General features: G+C 36.6%; 2 protein-coding genes across 3 annotated transcripts; both read right to left on the bottom strand.

Annotated features, from left to right (window-relative positions):
• Window positions 1-2,707: 2,707 nt before the first annotated feature.
• LOC113278272 (cation/H(+) antiporter 15-like) lies at window positions 2,708-5,660 on the bottom strand. 2 transcript variants are annotated; one of them, XM_026527162.1, is made up of 3 exons: window positions 5,310-5,660; window positions 4,069-5,064; window positions 2,708-3,945 (listed from the first exon to the last, which is right to left on the bottom strand). In XM_026527162.1, exons 2-3 carry the CDS (start codon window positions 5,038-5,040, stop codon window positions 2,875-2,877), a joined length of 2,043 nt encoding a protein of 680 aa, XP_026382947.1. In that variant the 5' UTR covers window positions 5,041-5,064; window positions 5,310-5,660; the 3' UTR covers window positions 2,708-2,874. The 2 variants fall into 2 exon arrangements, with proteins under 2 accessions (XP_026382947.1, XP_026382946.1); XM_026527161.1 differs by having other exon boundaries at window positions 5,315-5,660.
• A 14,710-nt stretch (window positions 5,661-20,370) lies between these two features.
• LOC113278270 (cation/H(+) antiporter 15-like) lies at window positions 20,371-23,316 on the bottom strand. Its single transcript, XM_026527160.1, has 3 exons — window positions 22,873-23,316; window positions 21,706-22,713; window positions 20,371-21,617 (listed from the first exon to the last, which is right to left on the bottom strand). The coding sequence occupies exons 1-3, from the start codon at window positions 23,035-23,037 to the stop codon at window positions 20,817-20,819; spliced, it is 1,974 nt and encodes a 657-aa protein (XP_026382945.1). The 5' UTR covers window positions 23,038-23,316; the 3' UTR covers window positions 20,371-20,816.
• Window positions 23,317-24,191: the final 875 nt, after the last annotated feature.

Below are 24,191 nucleotides of genomic sequence, written 5' to 3'. Positions count from 1 at the left end.
ATTCTCAGAGGACGTTATATAGCCGTTATTCACAGACTGTTTCGCGTCAGAGCAATTCTCAAAGTAATTGAAACTTTTCATGACTTTCGTCACTTGGTGAAGATAAAATTGATCAAAGAGAAACACTTTACCAACACATGATTTCGAGATATAGATAGGCGAGATATACTCGGCTCGAAATATCAAATGTGTATGATCCAGTCTATATAGCATACGACTTTTGTCTCATAAGAAGTAGGAGATAGAATAGATAAACTATTGAGTGATAGATAAGTTCAAGTCTCCACATACCTTTTTGTTGATGAAGTTCCACGGTTCGTTAAGTAGATCTTCGTCGTTGTATGATGAATCGCCATGAAGTCCTTGAGTTTAACTACACTTTTCTATCCTAGTCCGAGACTTAGCTATGTAGGCTAGAAATCAAGACTCATAGTTTTGATCACTAACATTGACAAACATGCTTGAGATAGCAACGCATGCGAGGTCGACCGAGCTCTAACACTATAAATTAAACACGGAAACAAATAGAATCCCAATCAAAAACTTAAAAGCGAGTAATGTAAAATCTGTTCAATCTATCATCATTCATCAAATCCCTACTTGCTCAGACTGAAAAACTTTGTTAAATACACCTTTATTTTTTTGTTGCTTCCTGCAAATATAATTCGGCTAAAGTTCATGGGTTTGCGAAATTCCTTTCCTCTGGCCTCCGATCCTACACATCGCATAATACAATAAAAATCAAACACTAAAACCTTGTTGCTTATGTGATACAAACACCCTTGCACATGAAACAAATTTCAAATTAAATCACAGATATACAACATAATTTATCAACAATTACCTTGCTAGAAAATCTCACAATTCGTTACGGTGAGATTGAGATTATCATTGCTCTCGAAGACTACGAGCAAGTTGCAAAACAAGTTCTGCGATGACTTAGTCGCACCATAAATTATGTAAAAACATATAACAAACCCAATGTTAATTGAAATCAAATTAACCTAAATTGTCAAAATTAAATATAACCAAGATAACAGGTTCTAAATTCAATGTTCGTAGTTCAAATCTAAATAGAAGATTAATAGTTAATCTTACCATTTTCATTATTTCACAAGATCTTTATACTTGTGGTCATCATTTGTTCTTACTGAAAACCCTAAAAATGAAGTAAAGAGGATATCTCAATCAGAATCCAAGGATTGTTAAAAAAAAAATGAAAGAAGAAAGGAACCCTAACCGGAATATAGCAAAATCATCCCTTACGATTTATCCGTCTTCATCAACATCCTCTACTTATTTTTCTGATACTTCTTCGGTGATATTTGTGTTGTTTAATTAGAGAGATTATAAGAGAGATTGAGGGAGAGTCAGGGATGAAGAGTGATTGATATGGTTTACTGGGTTTTAGTTGATGGATAGGGTTTGTATATTTCCTTCTCAGATCGAATGATGTCAAGTAATTTATGGTAAAGGTGAAGGATGGAGAAATGAAGTGGATTTGAAATTTGGGAATTTTGGTTTTTCTGAGAGACAAAAAGAGAATATAGATTGATGTGGTGAGTGAATGGATAGGAAAAAGAAGAAGATAGCGGTAGGTGTCCGAGTGAATGAAAAGAGATGGAGAAATTTCCTTTTACAATTTTTTTTCATAGAAAATTCTGCATCTCATAGTAGTTTCTGAAGTCCATAGGAAAGACATATTTTTTATGGAAATACCCACTCATAAAACGACCGTGTCAAAAACAAGTTTTCTTTTTTTTATTTTAAAAACTACTGGGTCTCACAGATCATATAATCACCCTGGCCGGAGGAAGTCGTTTTTTCAAATCCCTGGAAGTGTTTAAAATCTCATTTTCCACTGGTGATGCGTAACGAATATAAACATGCCTATCAAATTATACATATATCTTATCAAAACTACTCATAAAAACCCAAGGTGACCAAACTTGTGGTACAAAAACCCCACTCAAATGTTGGGATCCATTAAAACTCCATCGTAAACAAAATTGATACAAAAACCCCAAATTTAAATGTTGGTTTCATCAAATTTGGGATTTTTGTGTTAATTTTGTTTTGATGGGGTTTTTGTGTTACTTTTGTTTTGATGGGTTTTTTGTGGAAGGATGGTGACACCTCTGGGGTTATAACTCGCGGACCAATATCCTATATTAATAATAATCAATTAAAAGGATAATTTTAGAAATATCCCTTTATTTAGTGATATAGGTCATTTATTATTATGAGACAACATCTAACATCTAAAAATAAATAGGCCATCCAATAATGGGATGGAGGGAGTAACACTTATAAGTGTGATACTTTTGTTTGCGTATTTTCTGACAATTTTGTAACAATATTTTGTAATAACTTTGTAATAGCAACATCAGCCTTAGATCCGATGGAAGAATTTTGTTGGTAATCAACGGCCAGTATTAAAATTAAAAGTATGGGTGACGGTGACGGTTTTTCTGCCATTTTTAGCCACAACCACCGTCAATCGGTTCAACTTTCGATCGTTTTGATTGCGCCCAATCATATTAATGGTTGATGATTATCCAATTACCGATCCAAATTCGTAGAAAAAAGACCATTTGACGTTCAGTTTTTGCGATGAAAGATCAAAAAACAGGGTTACAATCGGATTACATTTTGGCTCCATATAGGTAAACACATAAAAGGACTCCAAATTACTGGTCAAACAATGTCCTCCAAACTACATAATTTATTCATTGGAAATGGGTAACTAAAATAACTACATACCTTTTTACATGTTTCTACAAAAGTATCTAAAAGACTAAAACTAAGAATAAAAAGAAAAAGAGAAACAAAATCTTGTAGGTTTTGATGGGTGAAAGGAAAAGCAAATAAGGCCTATTGTTGCACCACTAAAACCGAAAATTTCCCCAACGAATTAGAGGTTGCAAGAAGGTCTCCAATGACGCCAAGCTCTTTATACACACTCCATTCATCAAGTCCTGATAAGATCGGCGAACTATTATGGTGTCTTCTTCCCACCATTATGAAATCACAAGTGTTTTCAATTGCTTTGAACTTACAAGCTGTATCTGCACCATCTGTAACCTCTTCTTCTTTATACACAATATTTTCTGCGTCCATGAGTTTGAACCACAAATCACGTATAACATCATCGTCTTTCTTTGTATTCTTATGGAATCCACTTGAACCCGAAAATGTGAATCTAAAAACTGTGAGGTTTACGGTAGGATTCTCCGCCATTTTCATACTTAATGTTAGTGCCTCTCGGTCATCTGGCCCTCCGATGAAAATCATGGCAACATTTTCATATCTTATGCAAACATCCATAATAGATCTTGAGCCATTTATGTGGTCAAAGAGGATACCAACTGAACAAGGTGCTCTCTGGCATACGTTCTGGATGACTAACCGAATGGGATGCTCAACTGACTCATGAAAGGGTATGATTACCAGAGCTGTTCTCTTGTCCATTATTAGGTTGCATACGTCATTATACATGCCTGAGAATTTTGAGATTGTTGTGAAAGCTTGTCCTACGAGGAAACCTTGATTATGTTGTTCAAAGTACTGGAAGGCCCTAATAATTGTTTCAGACGCATTCTTAGCTCTACCAGAGTGTCTCTTCTTGTGATGCTTATGAGTGACCAGGATAGAAGCTGCACGTCCAAGTAGCTCAACGAGGTGCAGAACATAGATACACACAGTGTAATTCTGTGCTGGATTAATGGCTTCAAGGAAATTGAGTATGCCCGGAACGCTGTCTTTGTCGAAAACACAAGCTAGTATACGGAGCTCTCTCGAGCTCACAACATTTTGGATGGTTTGCCTCTTGTAACCTGCATACCTCCTCGAAGGATTATATAATCGTTTCACAAACGGTGCGGCTGCCATTTGTATCCAAGCTCTTGTGAGGATGATGATAGTGTAAGATTCCTTATCAATCCACTGCATTGAGGAAGTGAAAATAACAAGGTCACAAAGATGGCAAAGGTATATATTACTGGCAGAATATACATACAGCAACGCGTTGTTACCCCGCTGATTGTAACTAGGAACTATAGGAATTACCTTCAGAAAGAGTAAACGAGATAAAATCAAGAGAGAAAATATGCCGTCACAGTTAAAGATGAGACTGATCGAGAGAGCGTCCTGAAAAGGCATCTCGCAGTAGAGACAAGGCAGCAATACTGCAATGAGCTTCATAAAAAAACAAATGAAAACTAGAAACTCTATAATTGCGAAATTCTTCAAGTGGATGTTGAATACATCTATCGGATAACAAGATACTATGAAGAAAGCTGGCAATAGCACAAGAGTAACGAATAATTCGAGCTTTTCTACAATAGCAGAGGCTATAGGTGGCCCAACAGGTACCGCCAATCCCATTAGAACTGCTCCATAAAAGGCCTTTTGCCCAATGAACTCCGTGTAAAATGCAGATACCAAGACAAGAATGAAGATCAAGATAACATAACCCTCCTTCAAATTGTCTCCTTCCGGAGTGTTTCTAATCATCCAAAAATATAATGGACGGACAAGAAAGAGGATGAAGCAAAAGAAAAGAGCTTTACTCATCAAAGAAAATATCACCGTATGTGAATCCAGAGTACGGATTTCTTTTATTAAGAAGATGGTAAACACGACTGCCCAACTGCAAAGTCCATTGAAAAATGAAATGGATAGAGATTGACGGCCAATCTCTGAGTTGAGCAGGTTCAAGTCTTCGAGGACACAAGACGTATCATAGAAGGCCGTTAGAGAAAGTACCATTGCAATTGTAGGGAGGGACTGATGCAATCTTCGGTCCATGTCCATGAACCTCTTCATCAGCAAAGACACACTTACGTTGACAATCATAGGAACGATGAAAGTGAAACAGCCTATGAAAATTGTTTTTCTTCTTGTGCTCAGAAGCATAGACATATCTATTTTCGTCCCGACAAGGAACGCAAAGAACATTACCGCAAAGAATCTAGTAACGCCCATGAGTCCTTCTGTTTCATGAGCCATAGTTTCAAATGTTTCCAATCTACCCAGCATTGACGGGCTTTGCAAAATACCGGCCTGCCATGGTGAACATATACATACATTATTCTTTGTCGTTACAAAACCTTTTTTATATACTCCTTCCTATTTTGGAAAATAGATTCTATTACTTTTTCATTTTATCCTAAAAATATATAAAATTGAAAGTGATATTATCTCTTTTCTAAAAACGGAGAGAGTATAATCTTGCAGCAGACATATGATCAAATAAATGTACGTTACGAGATGAGTAAAGTAAGGATATTGGGAACAATTTAAGGAACCTTACAAAAAGTGCCCCAATGAATCTAGGTTGTTCTATCGGGCGAAGAAAGAAATGTAGAGTCCCTGTGAGTAAAGTACAACAGCCGAGCTGTTGCAGTAGCCTAGGATACGACCCTTTCTCAAAGAGTTGCTTGGGTGCCATACAGTTAGTGAAGGTTGGCATATTATTTTTCGTCTGTAGTTTCTGTAGTATACCCTCCATTTTTGCAGCAACCATCCTCAGCAGCAAGAAAAGACAACGTTCCGACAAGATCCCTTACGCTACCTAGACTCACCACGGCTGCAAATTATTCAATTATGCTGTACAATTCACCATTACGATACTTGCTTGAATTAAATCAGAGAAAAGGGGGAAAAATTGAAGAAAAAAAGAAAAAAAAGATGAAACGAGTCACAACGAGACAGTCCTATAGAGTGGGAAAAATGTACGAATGGGCAGGAATAATTCACGGGAAACAGAATGTCGTCTAACCACAAAAGTGCCCATGCATTTTTCTAGTTTGTAGGGTTTGACCCAACAATATCTATTGGATGTTTTTCTAATAGATCAACAGTTCCTAAATGAGTTCTTACTTCAAGTATGAGAGTCAGACTACTAACCAACTAGATTCTCCCTATCGAACTCTCGCCCCTCTTACTCAGAAATATATAAAAAGGGGTCTTGAACTGCGTTTTACTACTTCTACACAGTGGATTATTCAGAAAATTTTTAGGGCCCATTGCTGACGGGAAACTTCTTGAAGGATACGCATACCGAGGGGGTTGCCGATATATTTTGACATGCGATGTGCACCTCTTGGTTGCTAGCGGCAGTAATCCTCTTAGATTTACTAATTAAGTCCAAAGGAAATGATGGTTGATTATGTTGGGATTTGACACTGATATACTCACTTTACGTGCAATCGGATATCTTGTACACGAAAGAGGTATATCCATAGTTGATCACGAAGCTTTCAATCTTATCTGTATCCAAAATGTTAAATCACACGTGTATATATATGGTTTATCACGAAGCTTTCAATCTTATTATATGTATCCAAAATGTCAAAAACACGTATAATTGAAAAGGCCTACTCTGGATCCGACCACACAACACAAATATTGTCCCCAACTTCACCACCTATTATGGTAGGAGTGGGTTCTAATTGAAAAGGCTTCGGTGTGTGTAAAGAGATGCCCGAACCTATTAGGCATCGCATGTACTCCTCTTATTTCATGTGGGACTAGTCTAGCTATACGTGTGTGGTTCATATCGTGCCACATATTCCAACAATCTCCACTTTGGTGAGATTAGAAAATCTCACCAATCCAATCATACTCCACCATATGATTAGTCTGAATATGCTACCCATCGAGCATGATTATTTTTACTATGTGCCTTGGAACCCTACTCCACCTGTTAACGGGGGATGTCCACTAACTCCATCTTGAGCTCTAGCTCTCCCTTGAGTCTGTCTCCACTTGTGCCCTAAAACGGATGACATCCATAACCACTTCTCCGTTCAGACAGTAGCCCCAACATAGGCTCTGATACCAGTTCTCAGTATTTTTATCGATCAGTGACAATCGTGGAATACACAGGATCTTGAGATATTATGATGAATAATAAGAAAACCAATCACAAGAAAGAATAATAATATGACAAATCAACTCACGAGACACAAGATTTATAGTGGTTCAACAATACATACAACTTGTATATATTGTCTACGTCCACTTTGAGACCGCACCAACTCAAATCCACTATGAAGAAAACGATTACAACGTCATGTAAATCTCAGCAATCCCTTGGTTACACCACTAGAAACCCGAGACGATAACCTTGTCTCTTGTTCCTCACTAATATGCTATCATAACGAAACCCTAACTTTTTTACCCTAAAAGCTATACAATTGGAATTCACTCTTTCTTTTTATTAAGCTATCCACATGTACTAATAACCTATTTATATAAGTTACAAAATTGGCCCCGAAGAATCCTAGTCGGTTAGTAAAACCCTTCCCAAAAGACTAATACAAAGTAGGAAAAAATACTGACCCCAAAAGTCGTTCATGAATCAGGTCACGCCGGAATACGTACTAGTATGCGTACCTTCCTTGGTTCACGAGTTCAGGGACTTTAGGTATGCATGCTGGTATGCTTACCAAAAAAAATCTATGAACTAAATTAAGTCTTCCATTACTTAACAATCTCCCATTTTGAAGACTTGATTGTCTTCGATTCTTCGTTTCTTCTTCGATCTTCTACTTTGGATTGACGGCGCTAAAGCAACTTTCTTCTTAGTGCGGCTCCCCTCTCAGATCCTCATTCTGAGAGACTAACTAAAGTCTTGCAGAGCTTTAGCTTGTCTGATATAACTCCCTGGGTAAACATATATTCCGTATTCTTCGAACCAAGAATCTTCTCTAGCTTCAACTCTCTTTCTTCTTAGAGTTATCGAATAAAATGGTAACGGGTATTTTTTCCTTTCCCAACTCAGCTAACAAACCTCGTAACCATATCATCTCCTTGCTAACTTCTATAACTGCTACATGCTCAACTTCCATAGTGAACAATGTCATAAACTTCTGTAACCGTGAGTTCCAACTCACTACAGGTGACTCCATAGTATAAACATTACTGGTCATACTTCGCCTTTATCTACATCACCTGCGATGTCTGCATCCACATAAACCCTCAAGATAGAACCACCACTTCCATAACACAATGGTACACTTGTGTTACCTCTCAAATATCTGAGAATCCACTTTACTGCTTCCCAATGTTGTTTATCTGTATTGCTCGCATATCTACTCACTACTCCCAGTTTATGTGCAATTTTTGGTCTCATACACACCATAGCATACATTAGATTCCCCAGTGGCCGAAGAATAGGGTACGTTAGCCATGTACTCATTTTCTTCATCTGTCTTTGCACACTGCATACTTGAAAGAAGAATTTGACTTCCAAGTGGAGAATTAACTAGTTTAGCATTCTCCACATTGAACCTCTTCAACCCCCATTCAATACAGTCGTCCGGACTAAGCATAATAGTTCCCTTAGCTTTGTCCCTTATGATTTTCATACCAAGAATCTTTTTTTCTTAACCAATGTTAGAACACTGCTCGGTCGAACTCGCATGCGTTGCTATCTCAAGCATGTTTGTCAATATTAGTGATCGGAACTATATGTCCTGATTTCTAGTTTACTTATGAATAAGTCTCGGTCTAGGATAGTTAAATTCAGTTGAGCTCCAGACTCTATGGCGATCATCTTACGAAGACGAAGAACTACTCGAGGAACAAGGGGAACTTCATCCGACAAAAGGGTATGTGGAGACTTGAACTTATCTGTCACTCAAAATTCTATTCTATATCCTACTCTTGAGACAAAGTCGTATACGTATGATAGTTTTCATACATACACATTTGCTATTTCGAGCCGAGTTTACTCGCGTATCTTTTTCTCGAAATATGTGTTGGTGAGATTTTGCTTTAACCATTTTCATCTTTACCCGTGAAGAAAGTCATGATGACGTTTCAATCTTGAAAATAGCTTTGATGACGATAGTCGTGAATAACGATTTTTATAACATTATAGAAGAATGTTTCAATGATTGAAATGTAGAGTTGAGATTACCAACTATGGATATAAGCATATATAGTGTGTTCGCACATTAGTGTATAAATCCATGTGCCGGAAACCAAGTGCGTGCATATGTGTGCATGCGGTATTGGTAAAGGAGACAGGTTGAGTACGTGTACCCGTACGCGTACCTGCGGAAGTTTTTGAACCGAAAATTTCTGCTGAGTTTGTAAGTTTGCAAACTAGTAAACCAGTCACCTTAGGTACGCATACCTGTACGCGTACCCACGGAAGTTTTCGAGCCAAAAATTTCTGCTGAGTTTGTAAACTAAAATCTGGTAGCTAAGGTACGCATACCCGTACGCGTACCCAAGCTGGTTATTTCTCAAATCGGTAGTTCATGAGCTTAAAACAATAAATTATAAGGAAGGAAATCTTTGCAAACCGTGGACATATTTTTCACGAATGGATCAAGTGAATCCCCGTTTTTGTTTCAATTGTGTCTATGAATAAAGACCTAAGAAATTGAACAACTCTTCAACTAGTTCTTATGAGTCATTTGAACTAGTATGCGAAAGATGAATACGGTTAATATGAAAGTGCTCATACTGCTAACCATTGGTTAACTATTTGTGAACCAACTAAGTGTACACGTTTAGGTACGGTTACTCAAACCTAAATGAATACATTTCATTTGTGTGTGAAAAGCTAGTTTCGATCTAACGGTTGAAAGATATTAGCTTGGAGAAATCAGGTTTGTCATCTAACGGTGAATATTGAATGCTTTGTTACCAAGGTAACTTGGATTGCAAACCATGATTTGAAAACTATATAAAGGAGACATCTAGCAATTGGAAAAACTAATCCCCATACTCTTGTGTGATACTAGTTGGTTTTGCTAGAGTCGATTCTCCTTTAACCTTAGGTTTCTTCTCGAGACCCTGTAGGTTAATGACCGAAAGACTTCATTGGGATTGTGAAGCCAGACGAAAGTACTTTCTTGTAGTTGAGAGATCTGATCTTGACATTTTCTATCATACGAGTTCAATTGAATAATTTACTTGAGATTATATCTCCGATAGTGCAAGATAAAAGGAAATCACAAACATCTTCGTCTCATCATTTTTGATTCCACAATATCTAGTTTCGCTACCATACGATTTAGATTATTGTGAGGTGATTGATAATACTAGGATGTTCTTCGGGAATATAAGTCCTGGTTATCAATTAGTTCATGATCACCTTGATTTATCAAAAGACGGAACAAAAACTCATAGGTTTATCTGAGGGAGACAGATTTATCTATCATCATAGACTTTTCTGTGTGATACAGATTTTTTTATTGAAGTCTTCGACTTTGGGTCGTAACAACTCTTAGTTGTGGGTGAGATCAGCTAAGGGAATCAAGTGTGTAGTATCCTGCTGGGATCAGGGACGTAAGGAGTGCAACTGTACCTTGAATTAGTGTGAGATTGATTAGAGTTCAACTACAGTCCAGACCGAAGTTAGTTTGTAGTAGGCTAGTGTCTGTAGCAGATTAATACAATGTGGTGTTCAATCTGGACTAGATCACGAGGTTTATCTGCATTTGCGGTTTCCTCGTTAACAAAATTTTTGGTGTCTGTGTTATTTCTATTCGTCATTATATTTTGTTATATAATTGAAATATCACAGGTTGTGCGTTAAGATCAATCAATTAGAATATCCAACCTTTGGTTGTTGATTTAAATTGATTGACACTTGGATAATGGTCTTTGGTACCATCTAATTTTATCTCTCTAGTATTTGATAAATACTCGCAGATTTCCATTTGCTTGAGTAAAGATCAAATCGAGAGATTAAGATAATTAACTCTTTGATATACTTTTATCTAGACTGAGTCTGAGTGTCTAGTTGATTCTCTAGAAAGTATATTGGAGTTAGTTCATACAGATTGCAAATTGAAATATTGAGTGAGGTTGTTAGACCCCCGCTTTTTCAATTAGTATCAGAGAAGGAAAACACGTTCAATAGCGATCTGACTAGATGGACAGTAAAATCTCTGATAAACGCGTCACTAAAAATAAAGATTATATTTCTAATATGCCTATTAAATAGAAAGATCCATCAATCTCTGCTATAGACGAACCTAGTGTTCAAACGATACATACTGACACTGACATGTTTTGTTCCAATGAATCTGACTCTGTAATTCAAGAACATGTCAATGTTCTTCTTGGAGTAGAAAAAGACTGTGTCTCCAGTGAAAAGTCTTCATACAGAGAAAATCCTGAAGTTCGATCAACTCGTATCTTACTTGAGACAAAACTTAAAAAGGATGCCTTAGATGTTGAACATCTCTTGAGTAAACTCTCTATTCAAGGATGTTCAGGAAAGTCTATTATACCAACTACTTCTATTCAAATTGAAAGAGCTCCAGTTTCAGAAGTAAATTCAGATTCCCTTCCCACTCAAACTAATATGCAGGGGATTCATACATCATTTAGAAGAAAGACATATCCAAACGATAATGTCAGGTATGAGATCTCTAATCACTCAGAAAGTGTTCCTTTTTTGTTATTAAAAAGGGTATATAGTGCAAAAGAGGAAATCCAAGTTGAAAAACACATCGTTGGTTCAACTTCAACATACCTTAGATTTAATTCTTAAAGGTGTAACTGACACTCGTATGTCTAAACCAATTGGTTTTAGTACACATCCTGTGTTCCCTACCAGGAAGGTCAGTTCGATGAGTTCCTTAAATGCACAAAAGCATAATAGACCTATTTACAAATATCGTCCAAGAAGAACTCCCGTTCTCTCTCCTATCTGAAATGTAGATAATGCTAATCCTGATGTGAACCAGTTATCAAGAGAAAAAAGCAAATATGAGAAGATGGATGAAAACCTAAAATTGATTATCGAGGGATATAAGGAAATCATCAACAAATTGTGTACTCCATCTAGACAACACTCTTCAGGTAAAAATCCTTACTATGTGTCATATTATGATGATAGTAATTTTTATGATAATTTTTCACATCATAACAGTCTTCTTCCAAAATACCGAAGATAGGGGTTTAACCAAAAACAATATTCATTTGATGAGCTAAAAGCTCATACTTGTGCCAATTAATCACAAGGTTGAAATATCTCACACAAAAATCCTAATTGAGAGACATGCTCAGGTATACTTGTGTCAATAATATTCTTGGATTCTCAAGTTATTTTCTTATCGTCTTTAGCATGAGTGTTTTTGGAAAATACTTGTACAAGTATTTGTATTTGTTGTGTAAATTTTTATATTTATTGTTTGGTTAAACAAGGTGCTACTCACATACTCTAAAACTGCTTCTCTATAAGACATAGAGTTTTTGAGTCATTTTGATTTCTTCAAAATTTCAAGAGTTTTTCAACATGGTTGTGCGTGCACGACCTTTGTATTTCTTTTGGGTCGAGATTGATCTCGTACAGTTACCCATGTGAATCGCACGAGCCAATTAAGGAAACCCTAAAATTCCTTCCATAAGAAACCTTTTAAGTACCCGACCTATTGAGTTTCGTAAGTCACGTACGCATACTCTAGGTTATTTTCCGGGTTATCAAGAATATCATCTTCTCCATCTCGTTATGGTGATCTTGCAAAGGGATTTCTTGTGGAAGGTTTTGGTTTCGAATCAAAAGGGAGGAAGAAAAGAATTCTTGTAGAAGATGGTGCACCTAATGCCTCATGCTACTATGCTTAATCACACCAAGATGTTGAGAATGAGGATATGGGTTCTGTTGATGTGGTTCATGACTTTCTTAAATACTTTGAGGAAGCAAAACTGAAACTTGTTGATACAATGAAGGATCTCGATGTGGTTAGAATTGAGTTGACAAAGGTTACTACTGACCTTGGTATCATAAAATCACATGCTAAAGAACTTCTCAATGAGGATATCTTCTCCGAAGACGCAGTTGATATTATGAATCACAAGCTCAAAGGCATCGGGACCCGTGAAGCTGGCGAACGTGAACCTTGATTTAGCTTGTGATCGGTTTCTAATAGATACTTTGCTTTTTATTTAACTAGGAAACTTCTTAAAAGAATTTTATTCTTGTTTTTGTTTAAGAAGGATAACTAGGGTTTGGAATAGCCATTATTGTGAGTACACATAGCTATGTCCAACGTTTTCATCTTCATGTTTTTAGATTTATTTTTTTATATTCTAAAGTTTGGTTTGGAAGATGATTTTTGCAGTATTAATTTTTAAGGTCTTAAATATGAGCAGTGCTGTCCGGCGCAGCTGCGCGGGAGAGCTTAATAAGCAAGCAGCTTATCAGTCACTGGATCATTTCACCAACGGTTGGATTAAAATTGATATAGATTTTCCAGTTGAACAGGGTAGGCAAACTTTTATTATTAGAAATACGTCCCTACACATAGTGATTCATTCGATAAATACCATCGGAAACAGTTAATTATTTTTAAGAAGAGTAATCGACTTCTGAAGAAAAAGCTCACCTTCTTTTTTGATAAGCTATGTTTATGGGTATGTAAACAATAAATCTTTCAGTAATGCTCCACTCTTCTAAAAACCATACTGGGTATTTTGCGAGTAGTCTCTGTATGTTACAAGAATAGAGGGATTTGCTTGTATATATGTAGTAATTAACTTGTCAGATTTTGTTTCAGCCGAGATTGCTACACATGTAAAAGAGATAGGGAGAGAGAATAGTTGCACAAATGCAGAGTCATAATTTAGTTGATGAAAATCATTGTTCAAGATATCGTAGTAACAAAATTTAAACGGAATTACGTAGTGATTTGTTGTGATTAATGAAATTTAGTAATTTAAACGGAAACAAGAAATGGGAAAGCAGCAATTATGTTTTCTTACCGAGAGAGACAGTTTTGGTGTTGATAGTTCTGAACAAACATAGAGAGAGTCAGAGATATTATAGAGACCAGAAATAAAAAATAAAAAGAACATATAATGAAGTTACGGTTGCTCATCTCTCAGATCATGGATTGTATAAAGTACTTAAATCCTTTGATTTCAAACAAGACTCAAACTGAAGGAAAAGGACATAGTGCTGAATGGAAAATTCTTGAAAGGACTTGTTTACAATAAAATAAGATTTCCAGTTGTATGGATTTGGAAAAGTCTTGTTGATTTGAAGTAAATTTAATCTAACCGTTGGTGGGATGATCCAACGACAAATAAACTGCTTGCTTATTAAGCTCTCCCGCGCAGCTGCGCGGGATAGCACTGCTCTTTATATATTGCAATGTGTTATGGGATATGTATGTTTGCGTCCGTGAACTATTATGGTCTCATATATTGTCAAAATTTATCTCTTTTATATGTCGATATGCATGTATTGATACAAAATCGATCAACTTTTGACAAACAAAAGTTAAGCCTATTATGTCATTTATTGATGGAAGATAGGTTAAAATCTTTTGTTTACAAGGATTATGTCTATTATATGTCATTGTGCAAATAGTTATGGAAAATAGAATGAATCCTTGTCTATTCCGCAGTATTGATCTTCCCTGATCCATATTTAATGTATATATTGTGCGTCTCCATAAGTCTTCTCGTGTGAGCATTTCCAACTAGACTAATCATAGATTCGTTTGTGGTTATGTTGGTTGTGTATTCCGATTAAATTAATCATGCGTTATCTTGTGGTTAGTTTAATTGAGAATTTTGGATACAAAATCATTTTGTGGTTTTTGGTGTCCAAAGAAATCCTTCTTTTCTCATAAAAGTAAGGTCGCTCTTGTTGTTCTTTCAGGAATGACATCAAATGGGGGAGAGTTCTTTTGAACTTGCGCTTAATTACCATATCTTTGTGGGGAGTGTGGTTGTGGAATATTTGAGGAGTTATCTTGTATCTTTATAAACTCCGTGATGAATGCATTTAGCTTCGGCTTTATGATTGCATCTAAACAAAGTTGATATGTAATTTTCTTTGGTCTTGAAGTGTCTCCATGAATATTTTCATTAGGATCCCGTTTCGTACCTTTGCCAATTTTATTGACAAAAAGGGGGAGAAATAATATGTAGTTCACACTACAAATACATATGGTTTTCGGATCATTATGTAAGGGGGAGTGGTTTTCGTGTTGAGACGAAGTATTGACTAAGGGGGAGTGATACGTATCACTGTAGTATTGTTGTCGAAGTTGTGATATGAGAACTTTGATGTTGTGTAATAATACTATGACACTGTATAACAATGATCGAGAGCTTTTGTTTTCTCATTGTTATGGCTATGGAACTTCAACAACTATGATGCTGATCTTACAACCTTCGGAATCATGGAAGTACTTGGAAAAGACGATTTTTTCGTGTAATGTTGAAGCGCCAAGGAGATGAAGCATGTGGAAGAGAAGCTACAAAGTTTTATCTATTTTTTAATCCATATGTATTGATAATTTTGTCACTAAAATTGACAAAGGGGGAGATTGTTAGAGCACTGCTCGGTCGAGCTCGTATGCATTGATATCTCAAGCATGTTTGTCAATATTAATGATAAAAACTATATGTCTTGATTTCTAGTTTACTTATGACTATGTCTCGGTCTAAGATAGTTAAGTGCAGTTGAGTTCCAGACTCCATGGCGATCATCTTACGAAGACGAAGAACTACTCGAGGAACAAGTGGAACTTTATCCGACAAAAAGGTATGTGGAGACTTGAACTTATATGTCACTCAAAAGTCTATTCTATCTCCTACTTCTGAGACAAAGTCGTATAAGTATGGTAGTTTTCATACATACACATTTGCTATTTCGAGCCGAGTTTACTCGCGTATCTTTTTCTAGAAATATGTGTTGGTGAGCTTTTGTTTTAACCATTTTCATCTTTACCCGTGAAGAAAGTCATGATGACGTTTCAATCTTGAAAATAGTTTGGATGACGATAGTCGTGAATAACGATTGTTATAACATTATAGCAGAATGTTTCAATGATTGAAATGTAGAGTTGAGATTACCAACTATGGATTTAAGCATATATAGTGTGTTCGCACATTAGTGTATAAATCCATGTGCCGGAAACCAAGAGCGTGCATATGTGTGCATGAGGTATTGGTGAAGGAGACAGGTTGAGTACGCGTACCCGTAGGCGTACCTGCGGAAGTTTTCGAACCGAAAATTTTTGCTGAGTTTGTAAGTTTGCAAACTAGTAAACCAGTCACCTTAGGTACGCATACCCGTACGCGTACCCACGGAAGTTTTTGAACCATAAATTTCTGCTGAGTTTGTAAACTCAAATCTTGTAGCTAAGGTAGGCATACCCGTACACGTACCCAAGCTGGTTATTTCTCAAATTGGTAGTTCATGAGCTTAAAACAATAAATTATAAGGAATGCAATCTTTGCAAATCGTGGCTATATTGTTCATGAATTGATTCAAGTGAATCAAACCGATTTTGTTTCAATTGTGTCTATGAATAAAGACCTAAGCAATTGAACAACTATTCAACTAGTTCTTATGAGTCATTTGAACTAGTTATGAGAAAGATGATACAGTTAATATGAAACTGCTCATATGGCTAACCATTGGTTAACTATTTGTGAACCAACTAAGTGTACACGTTTAGGTACGGTTACTCAAACCTAAATGAATACATTTCATTTGTGTGTGACAATCTAAGTTTCGATCTAACTGTTGAAAGATATCAGTTTGGAGAAATCAGGTTTTTCATCTAACGGTGAATATTGAATGCTTTGTTACCAAGGTAACTTGGATTGCACACCCTGATTTGAAAACTATATAAGGAGACATATAACAATTGGAAAAACTAATCCCCATACCTCTTGTGTGATGCTAATTGGTTTTTGCTAGACTCGATTCTCCTTTAACCTTAGGTTTCTTCTCGAGACCCTGTAGGTTAATGACTGAAAGACTTCATTGGGATTGTGAAGCCAGACGAAACTACTTTATTGTAGTTGAGCGATTTGATCTTGCCATTTTCTATCGTACGAGTTCAATTGAATAATTTACTTGAGATTATATCTCCGATAGTGCAAGATAAAAGGAAATCACAAACATCTTCGTCTCATCGTTTGTGATTCCACAATATCTAGTTTCGCTACCATACGATTTAGATTATTGTGAGGTGATTGATAATACTAGGATGTTCTTCGGGAATATAAGTCCGGGTTATCAATTAGTTCTTGTTCACCTTGATTTATCAAAAGACGAAACAAAAACTCATAGGTTTATCTGAGGGAGACAGATTTATCTATCATCATAGACTTTTCTGTGTGATACATATTTTTTTATTGAAGTCTTCGACTTTGGGTCGTAGAAACTCTTAGTTGTGGGTGAGATCAGCTAAGGGAATCAGGTGTGTAGTATCCTGCTGGGATCAGGGACGTAAGGAGCGCAACTTTACCTTGAATCAGTGTGAGATTGATTAAGGTTCAACTACAGTCCAGGCCGAAGTTAGTTTGTAGTAGGCTAGTGTCTGTAGCGGCTTAATAAAGTGTGGTGTTCAATCTGGACTAGGTCCCGGGGTTTTTCTGCATTTGCGGTTTCCTCGTTAACAAAAATTTATGGTGTTTGTGTTATTTCTATTCCGCATTATATTTTTTAATATAATTGAAATATCACAGGTTGTGCGTTAAGATCAATCATTTAGAATATCCAACATTTGGTTGTTGATTTAAATTGATTGACACATGGATATTGGTATTTGGTACCATCCAAGTTTATCTCTCTAGTATTTAATAAAGACTCGCAGATTTTCATTTGCTTGAGTAAAGATCAAATCGAGAGATTGAGATAATTAACTCTTTGATATACTTTTATCTAGATTGAGTCTGACTGTCTACTTGATTCTCTAGAAAGTATATTGGAGTTAGTCCATACAGATTTCCAATCGAAATATTGGGTGAGGTTGTTAGACCCCCACTTTTTCAACCAAGATCTTTCGTACAAATTCACTTGTTAATTGTTTCTTCAAGTTCTCAACTTATTGTAGAGATGTTCCGGTAACCAACATATCATCCGCATACAATAATAATATGATGTAGTTAGAACCATACCTTTTGAAGTAACAACAATTATTCACAATACACCGTGAGCAACCACTTATATGCTTGAAGTTATCAAACTTCTTGTACCACTGTCTCGGGCTTATTTTAAACCGTACAAACTCTTCTTTAGCTTGTACACCATCTCTTACTTTGTTGTTTAATATGAATGCTTCTGGTTGTTTCATGTAAATTTCTTCAAGGTCACCATGAAGAAAATAATTCTTGACATCTAACTGTTCAAGGTAGAGATCTTCATACGGAACTAGACTTAACACTACTATGATAGTAGTCATCTTCACAACTGGAGAAAATATCTCGTTGGAATCAACACCCGGTTTCTGCTAGAAACCTTTTACAACCAACCTCGCCTTGTAGGGAATTTCTCTATTTTTTTCAGACTTCGTCTGATAAAACCACTTATTATGTAACGCCTTCTTACCTCTTGGTAATCTTGCTAACACCCATGTACCATTCTCCTTAAGTGAATTCATCTCATCTTCCATAGAAAGTTGCAATTGCATGGATCATCAACCAATAGTGCTTTTTTAATATCTTCAGGTTGATCTCCATCTATAAGTAATAAATGATTTAAAGCATACCTGGGATTTGGTTTCGGAGTTCTTGAAGATCTTCGTACTTCTTGTGGAACTGTAGGAGTAACTCCTATTGCAGCAGAAGTCCCTTCACCTTGTACTTTTCCGCCATCAACAATACCATGCTCTTATTGTACCATACTTCTTCTAGAAACATCATCACTATCGGTATACAACTCCTTATTGATGTTGCTTGACCCGACATCTTCATCTTGTGTTACATTCCTGTCCTTGTAGATCTCATTCTTATTAAAAGTAACATCCCTACTTCTAATAACTTTGTGACCCTCAGAATCTTAAAGTGTATACCCAAAAGCGCCATCTCCTTAACCAAGAAATATACACTTCTTTAACTGATCACCTATCGTAGACCTATCATCGGGGCTGAAATGAATATAAATAACACAACCAAAAACTTTCAAATGGGAAAGATTTAACTTTTTGTCGGTCCAAACCTCCTCTGGTATTTTCATGTCTAATGGACTACTATGTGTACTATTGATTAGATAAGCAGTCATCTCCATTGCATGTGCCCAGAAGGTCTCGGCAAAACCAGACTGCAACCTCATGCACCTCACACGTGCATTCAACGTATAATTCATACATTCTTCTACTCCATTCTCCTGTGGTATCTTCGGAACCGTCCTCTCCAAACGAATTCCATTTGTAGTACATAACGGTAAGACTTCAATTTTATCATACTCACCACTATTTTCTGACCTTAAACACTTCAACTTCAGACCATTTTCCATTTCAACCAAATATTTTCACTTCTTAAACACTTCATACACCTCAAACTTATTCTTCGTGAAGTAAAGCAACATCTTCCTTGAGTGATAATCAATAAAGGTGACATAATAATGAAAATCACTGTGACATGCAACATCAATTGGTTCCCACAAATCGGTATGAACCAAATAAAGTTTTGCACTTCTCAAGTCTCTTCCTCTTTTGATGAAACTAACCCGGTTTTGCTTTTCAAGAACAGAATCTTCACAAAAAACTCATATCAACAGACTTCACCTTCCGTACATATCCTCCCAAACACAAAATTTTCATGTTTTTATCACTCATGTTCCCTAATCTTCTATTTCATAAGTTAATGCCTTCACCACTATTAGCCAGTGCTAAAGTAGATCCATATGAAGTCTGGTATAAAGTATCAACTCTAACTCATCGAGGTAACACCATATCCCCTTTATTCACTTCCCAATTGTTCTTGCGGTTTCCCAACTCTTTGGTAACTACAATAACAACCGTAAAGCTTTAACTTTATCATCAAAACTAATACTAACTTTTGAAAGCTAAGAAATAATCGATTTAAACTTCCCAAGATGTGATGAAACCGCTTCGCCTTTTTGCATCTTTAGATTAAATAATTGTTCACACAACATAATCTTCCCCGAGGCTGATGACTTTTGATACCACTTTTCAATTTCATCCATAAGATCCTTCGTACAAGTTTCCTCTTCCACATTGTAGGCTCCCTCCGTTATACATCTAAGGATTGACTTCCAAAACACAAAGTTCTTCTCATTAAAAACTTTAATCCTAGCTAACGTACTTTCGTTATTATCACCTTAACTCTCATTCCAATAGTACTATGAACAGACTTGTGCTCACGTACCCGAAGCTTAACCTAAAGCTCTGATATCAGTTGTTAGGATCTTCACGGACCGCCGGACCCTACTCCGGGTCCGACCACATAGAACTGATATTATCCCCACCTTGACCACCTGTTGCAGTAGGTGTGGGGTTTTAATCGAAAAAAGTCCTCGGTGCTATGTAAGGAAATTCCCAAGCTTATTAGGAACCACATGTACTCCTCGTATTCCATGTGGTACTATCCTAGCTATACATATGTGGTCTATATCGGGCCACGTACTCCAACAAACCAGATGTTGGTATTTATATAGCTATTTGCTAACATTTTTCTACAAGTTTCAATACTTGATCCTGTGGTAGAATTGAAAGACAAATGAAGGAGAAACGATGTTCTTTAATTAACTGTACATCTACTGTTTGTATCGACTACGATTCTACTGTATAAGGAACTATTGTTGCACTACCAAAATTGAGTATTTCCCTTGGGAATTAGATGTAGCGAGAAGATCCCCGATGACTCCAAGCTCTTTGTACACGCACCAATCTTCAAGTCCAGATAAGATTGGTGATTTGATATCATGTTGTCTCCCTACCAACATGAAGTCATAAGTGTCTTCCAGGGATTTGATTCTACTTGCTGAATCTGCACAATCTATTACTTCTTCCTCTTTGTACACAATGTTTTCAATGTTCATAATTTTGAGCCACAAGTCGTTTATGATTTCATCATCCTTTTTTGTTTTTTTTGTTGCCGCTACGTAGTTTTGCATGCGTAATTCTTATGACTGTTAGGTTCAAGCCTCGCTTCTCAGCTATTTTCATACTATACGCTAGTGCCTCTCGATCATCAGGCCCTCCAATGAAAATCATGGAAACATTATGATCACTGATGGAAACATCCATAACTGATTTCGAACTATTCAAGTGATCAAAGAGTATCCCCACTGAACATGGTGCTTTATGTAAAACACTTTGGTTGACTGCCCAAGTAGGACACTTATTTACCTCTCCAAAAGGCATGATCACCAGATTTATTTTCTTTTCCATTGCTATCTGACATACGTCATTGTGCATGCCTTCGTATGGTGATATCGCGGTGAAAGTTTGCCCTATTGTGAATCCTTGATTCTGTTCTTCAAAATGGTGGAAGGCATTGATAATTTTCTCTGAAGTATTGCGATTACGAGTGCGTGTAAATTGTTTCTTCTTTTGTTGTTTATGTTGGATGAGGAGGGAAGCTGCACGGCCAATCAGCTCTACAAGGTGCAAAACATATACACATACAGGGTTATCTCTTGTTGGATTAGTGGCTTCAAAGAAATTGAGAATTCTAGGGACGTTTTCCTGGTTGTAAACACAAGCAAGTATGCGAAGCTCTCCCTTGACATTAGAGTTTTGGATTGTTTGTCTCGTGTAGCCAGCATATTGCCTTGAAGGGTCATATAGATGTTTCACTATTGGTGTAGCTACCGTTGTTATCAAAGCATTTGTGAGGAGCTTGATGGTGTATGTTTGTTGATTGAGGAACTGCATCAATCAAAAATTAAAATATGAGAGTGGTCATATACGAAATATGCGATACAAAAAGTTCAAGTAAAAATTACCCATAGATTACCTTTCTTTCATACAGTTGGTCTAAAAAGATGAGATTATATATGCCACTACAGCTTAAAATGAGACCGGGTGAGATGGAATCCTCAATAGGCATGCGGTCGTAGAGGGAAGCTAACATTACCACAGTTTGCCTCGCAGCAAAAGCAAGAAATATCATCAACTCCACAACTACAAAGTTCTTCATTTTGACCGTAGAAAATTGTACATGATAAGCTCCTACTATGTAAACTGATGGCAGGAGCACAAAAGTAACAAAGCTCTCGAGCTTTTTCTGAACAGCTGATCCAATAGGTGTCCCAACGGGTACCACCAGGCCAATCACAATTGGGGCGTACACAGCATGTTGCCCAATAACGTCACTATAAAATGCACTTATCAAGACGATGATAAAGATGAAGGCAACATAACCCTCCTTCAAAGTTGTTCCTTCTGCAGTAACATTATTCATCCAAGAAAGTAGGGGACGTATAGCGTAGACGACCACTAGCACAATGAAAGCTTTACTCATCCACGAACCTATGGCCAAATGTGGCTTTAATGTAACGACTTCACCCAATAAGCCGAGTGAAGACGTGAATATCCAAGTGCACATTCCGGTGATTATTGAAATGGCCAGGGCTAAACGACCAATCTCCGCATTGAGGAGGTTCAAGTCATTGACTGCACAAGCAGTATCATAAAAAGAAGTGCAAGATAGTGCCAGGCCAATGTATATGAGAGAATCTCGCAGATCTTCATCCATGGGAATGGTTTTCATCATCACAAAACTAATGGATACATTAAATCCTAAAGGGATTATGAAAGTAGCAAAGGCTATGACGTAGGTTTGTTTTTTTGCTTTCAGAATCATATCCATGTCTGTTTTCACTCCGACGAGGAATGAAAAGAATGTTAACGCAATGGCTGATACAATTTCTAATATAGCGGTACCTCCTGACTCAGCAAGCATATCCTGAAACGCTTTTATATCTATACTAGCCATCAATGAAGGGCCAACCATAATACCACCCTGAAAGATGCATCATGTATACAAATTAAGCAAACGACATAAATACTGTAGTACCATTAGATGTTAGAATTTTCTGAGTTTTATATTCCATTTTATTTTTTCCGGACGAAACCTATTTTACTAGGAAATCTAATGAGTGAACGTCGAAAGGAACCTTACCAGGAGTGATGCGATATATTTAGTTTGGTGTAGCGGACCAAGAACGAAATTCAACGTTGCTGTAACTATAACGGCACCGGCGAGCTGCAACGATAGAAAAGGAAAGGAACCTCTCTCAAAGAGTGCTACAATTGCCTGACAGCCGAATTTTCGTTTCCCCGCCATGTTTCTCAAACCTTTAATCCAGTGTAATATCTTCTCCTTTGTCTCTCATTTGGGTGGTAATACCCTTGACCTGAAGCCGAGACTCATAATTACTGATCAAAAATTAAAGTTGTCCTTTTATCCGCAGCAATCTACGCTTGCAGCTCTAGACTTACATTAGAAATTCCCCATGGTCTTTCCTTAGCGTCATTAGTCAATTATTTAATACTTATAAGAAATGAAATTAAGAAAACCGAGAAAACTGAGTTGCAGAGACAAATCCATGACTTGTTTGGGGAATATTGTAGGAATTGAATTTAAGGCTATGAATAATTAGCGGAGAAATGAAATGATCTAACCATAAATGTCCCATGCATTTCTCTTGTTATTTTTGTTTTATTTTATTAAAGAGAGGAATTTATATAAACGCCCCTCACTTTTCAGGAATTTTAGAGAGTACCCATAAAGGATATTTCCTAGTTTAATTTGTTGAGACTAGCGAGTAAAAGAAAAGAGGGTCATTTAGGAGTAATTTCTGTATAATTCTTTATCCGGAATTCTTATAACTAGATTTGTGCCCAGTGCGTATATTTTTTCTTTATTTTGTGTGCGCGGGGATTCGCCGCGTCCCGTGCAAGGTAGTCAATATCGGTTGCCGATATTAAAGGATTTTATAGGATATCAGAAAAAACCTTTACGATACTGAAAATATCGGTGATACGAAGGAGAAACGATAAAAACGCATGTATCGTCCTGTACGGACCGATATATCGGTTTCACTTGTACACTGATAATATAGGTTTCACCTGTACAATGATATATCACTAATGTATTTTGTCTTTTGCTTATGATTTCTTGAACTTTTAGTTCAAGAAAGTAACTCCACTAATTTTGCTAGCTTCATATGTGATTATGGTGAATGTAATTACCGTAAATGTGATGTCGATGAGATAACAGACATCCAATGCTTGGTTTCATTGTTGATAGTATAAGGCTCTAATCAACCACCTCTTATTTTGTAAGATTGAAGTATGTTTACTACAATTATTATTTTCTATTATGATTATATCAATATATTTTTTTATTTGATAAATAATAATATTAAAAAAAAATCCTAATGATGCATCACCTATAAAAACAGATATTATCATTTGTATAGGTGTATACGATCCGAC

The sequence above is a fragment of the Papaver somniferum genome, chromosome 5, assembly GCF_003573695.1.
Source record: "Papaver somniferum cultivar HN1 chromosome 5, ASM357369v1, whole genome shotgun sequence".
Classification (NCBI taxonomy): domain Eukaryota; kingdom Viridiplantae; phylum Streptophyta; class Magnoliopsida; order Ranunculales; family Papaveraceae; genus Papaver; species Papaver somniferum.
This window is presented reverse-complemented; position numbering and strand designations above follow the sequence as displayed.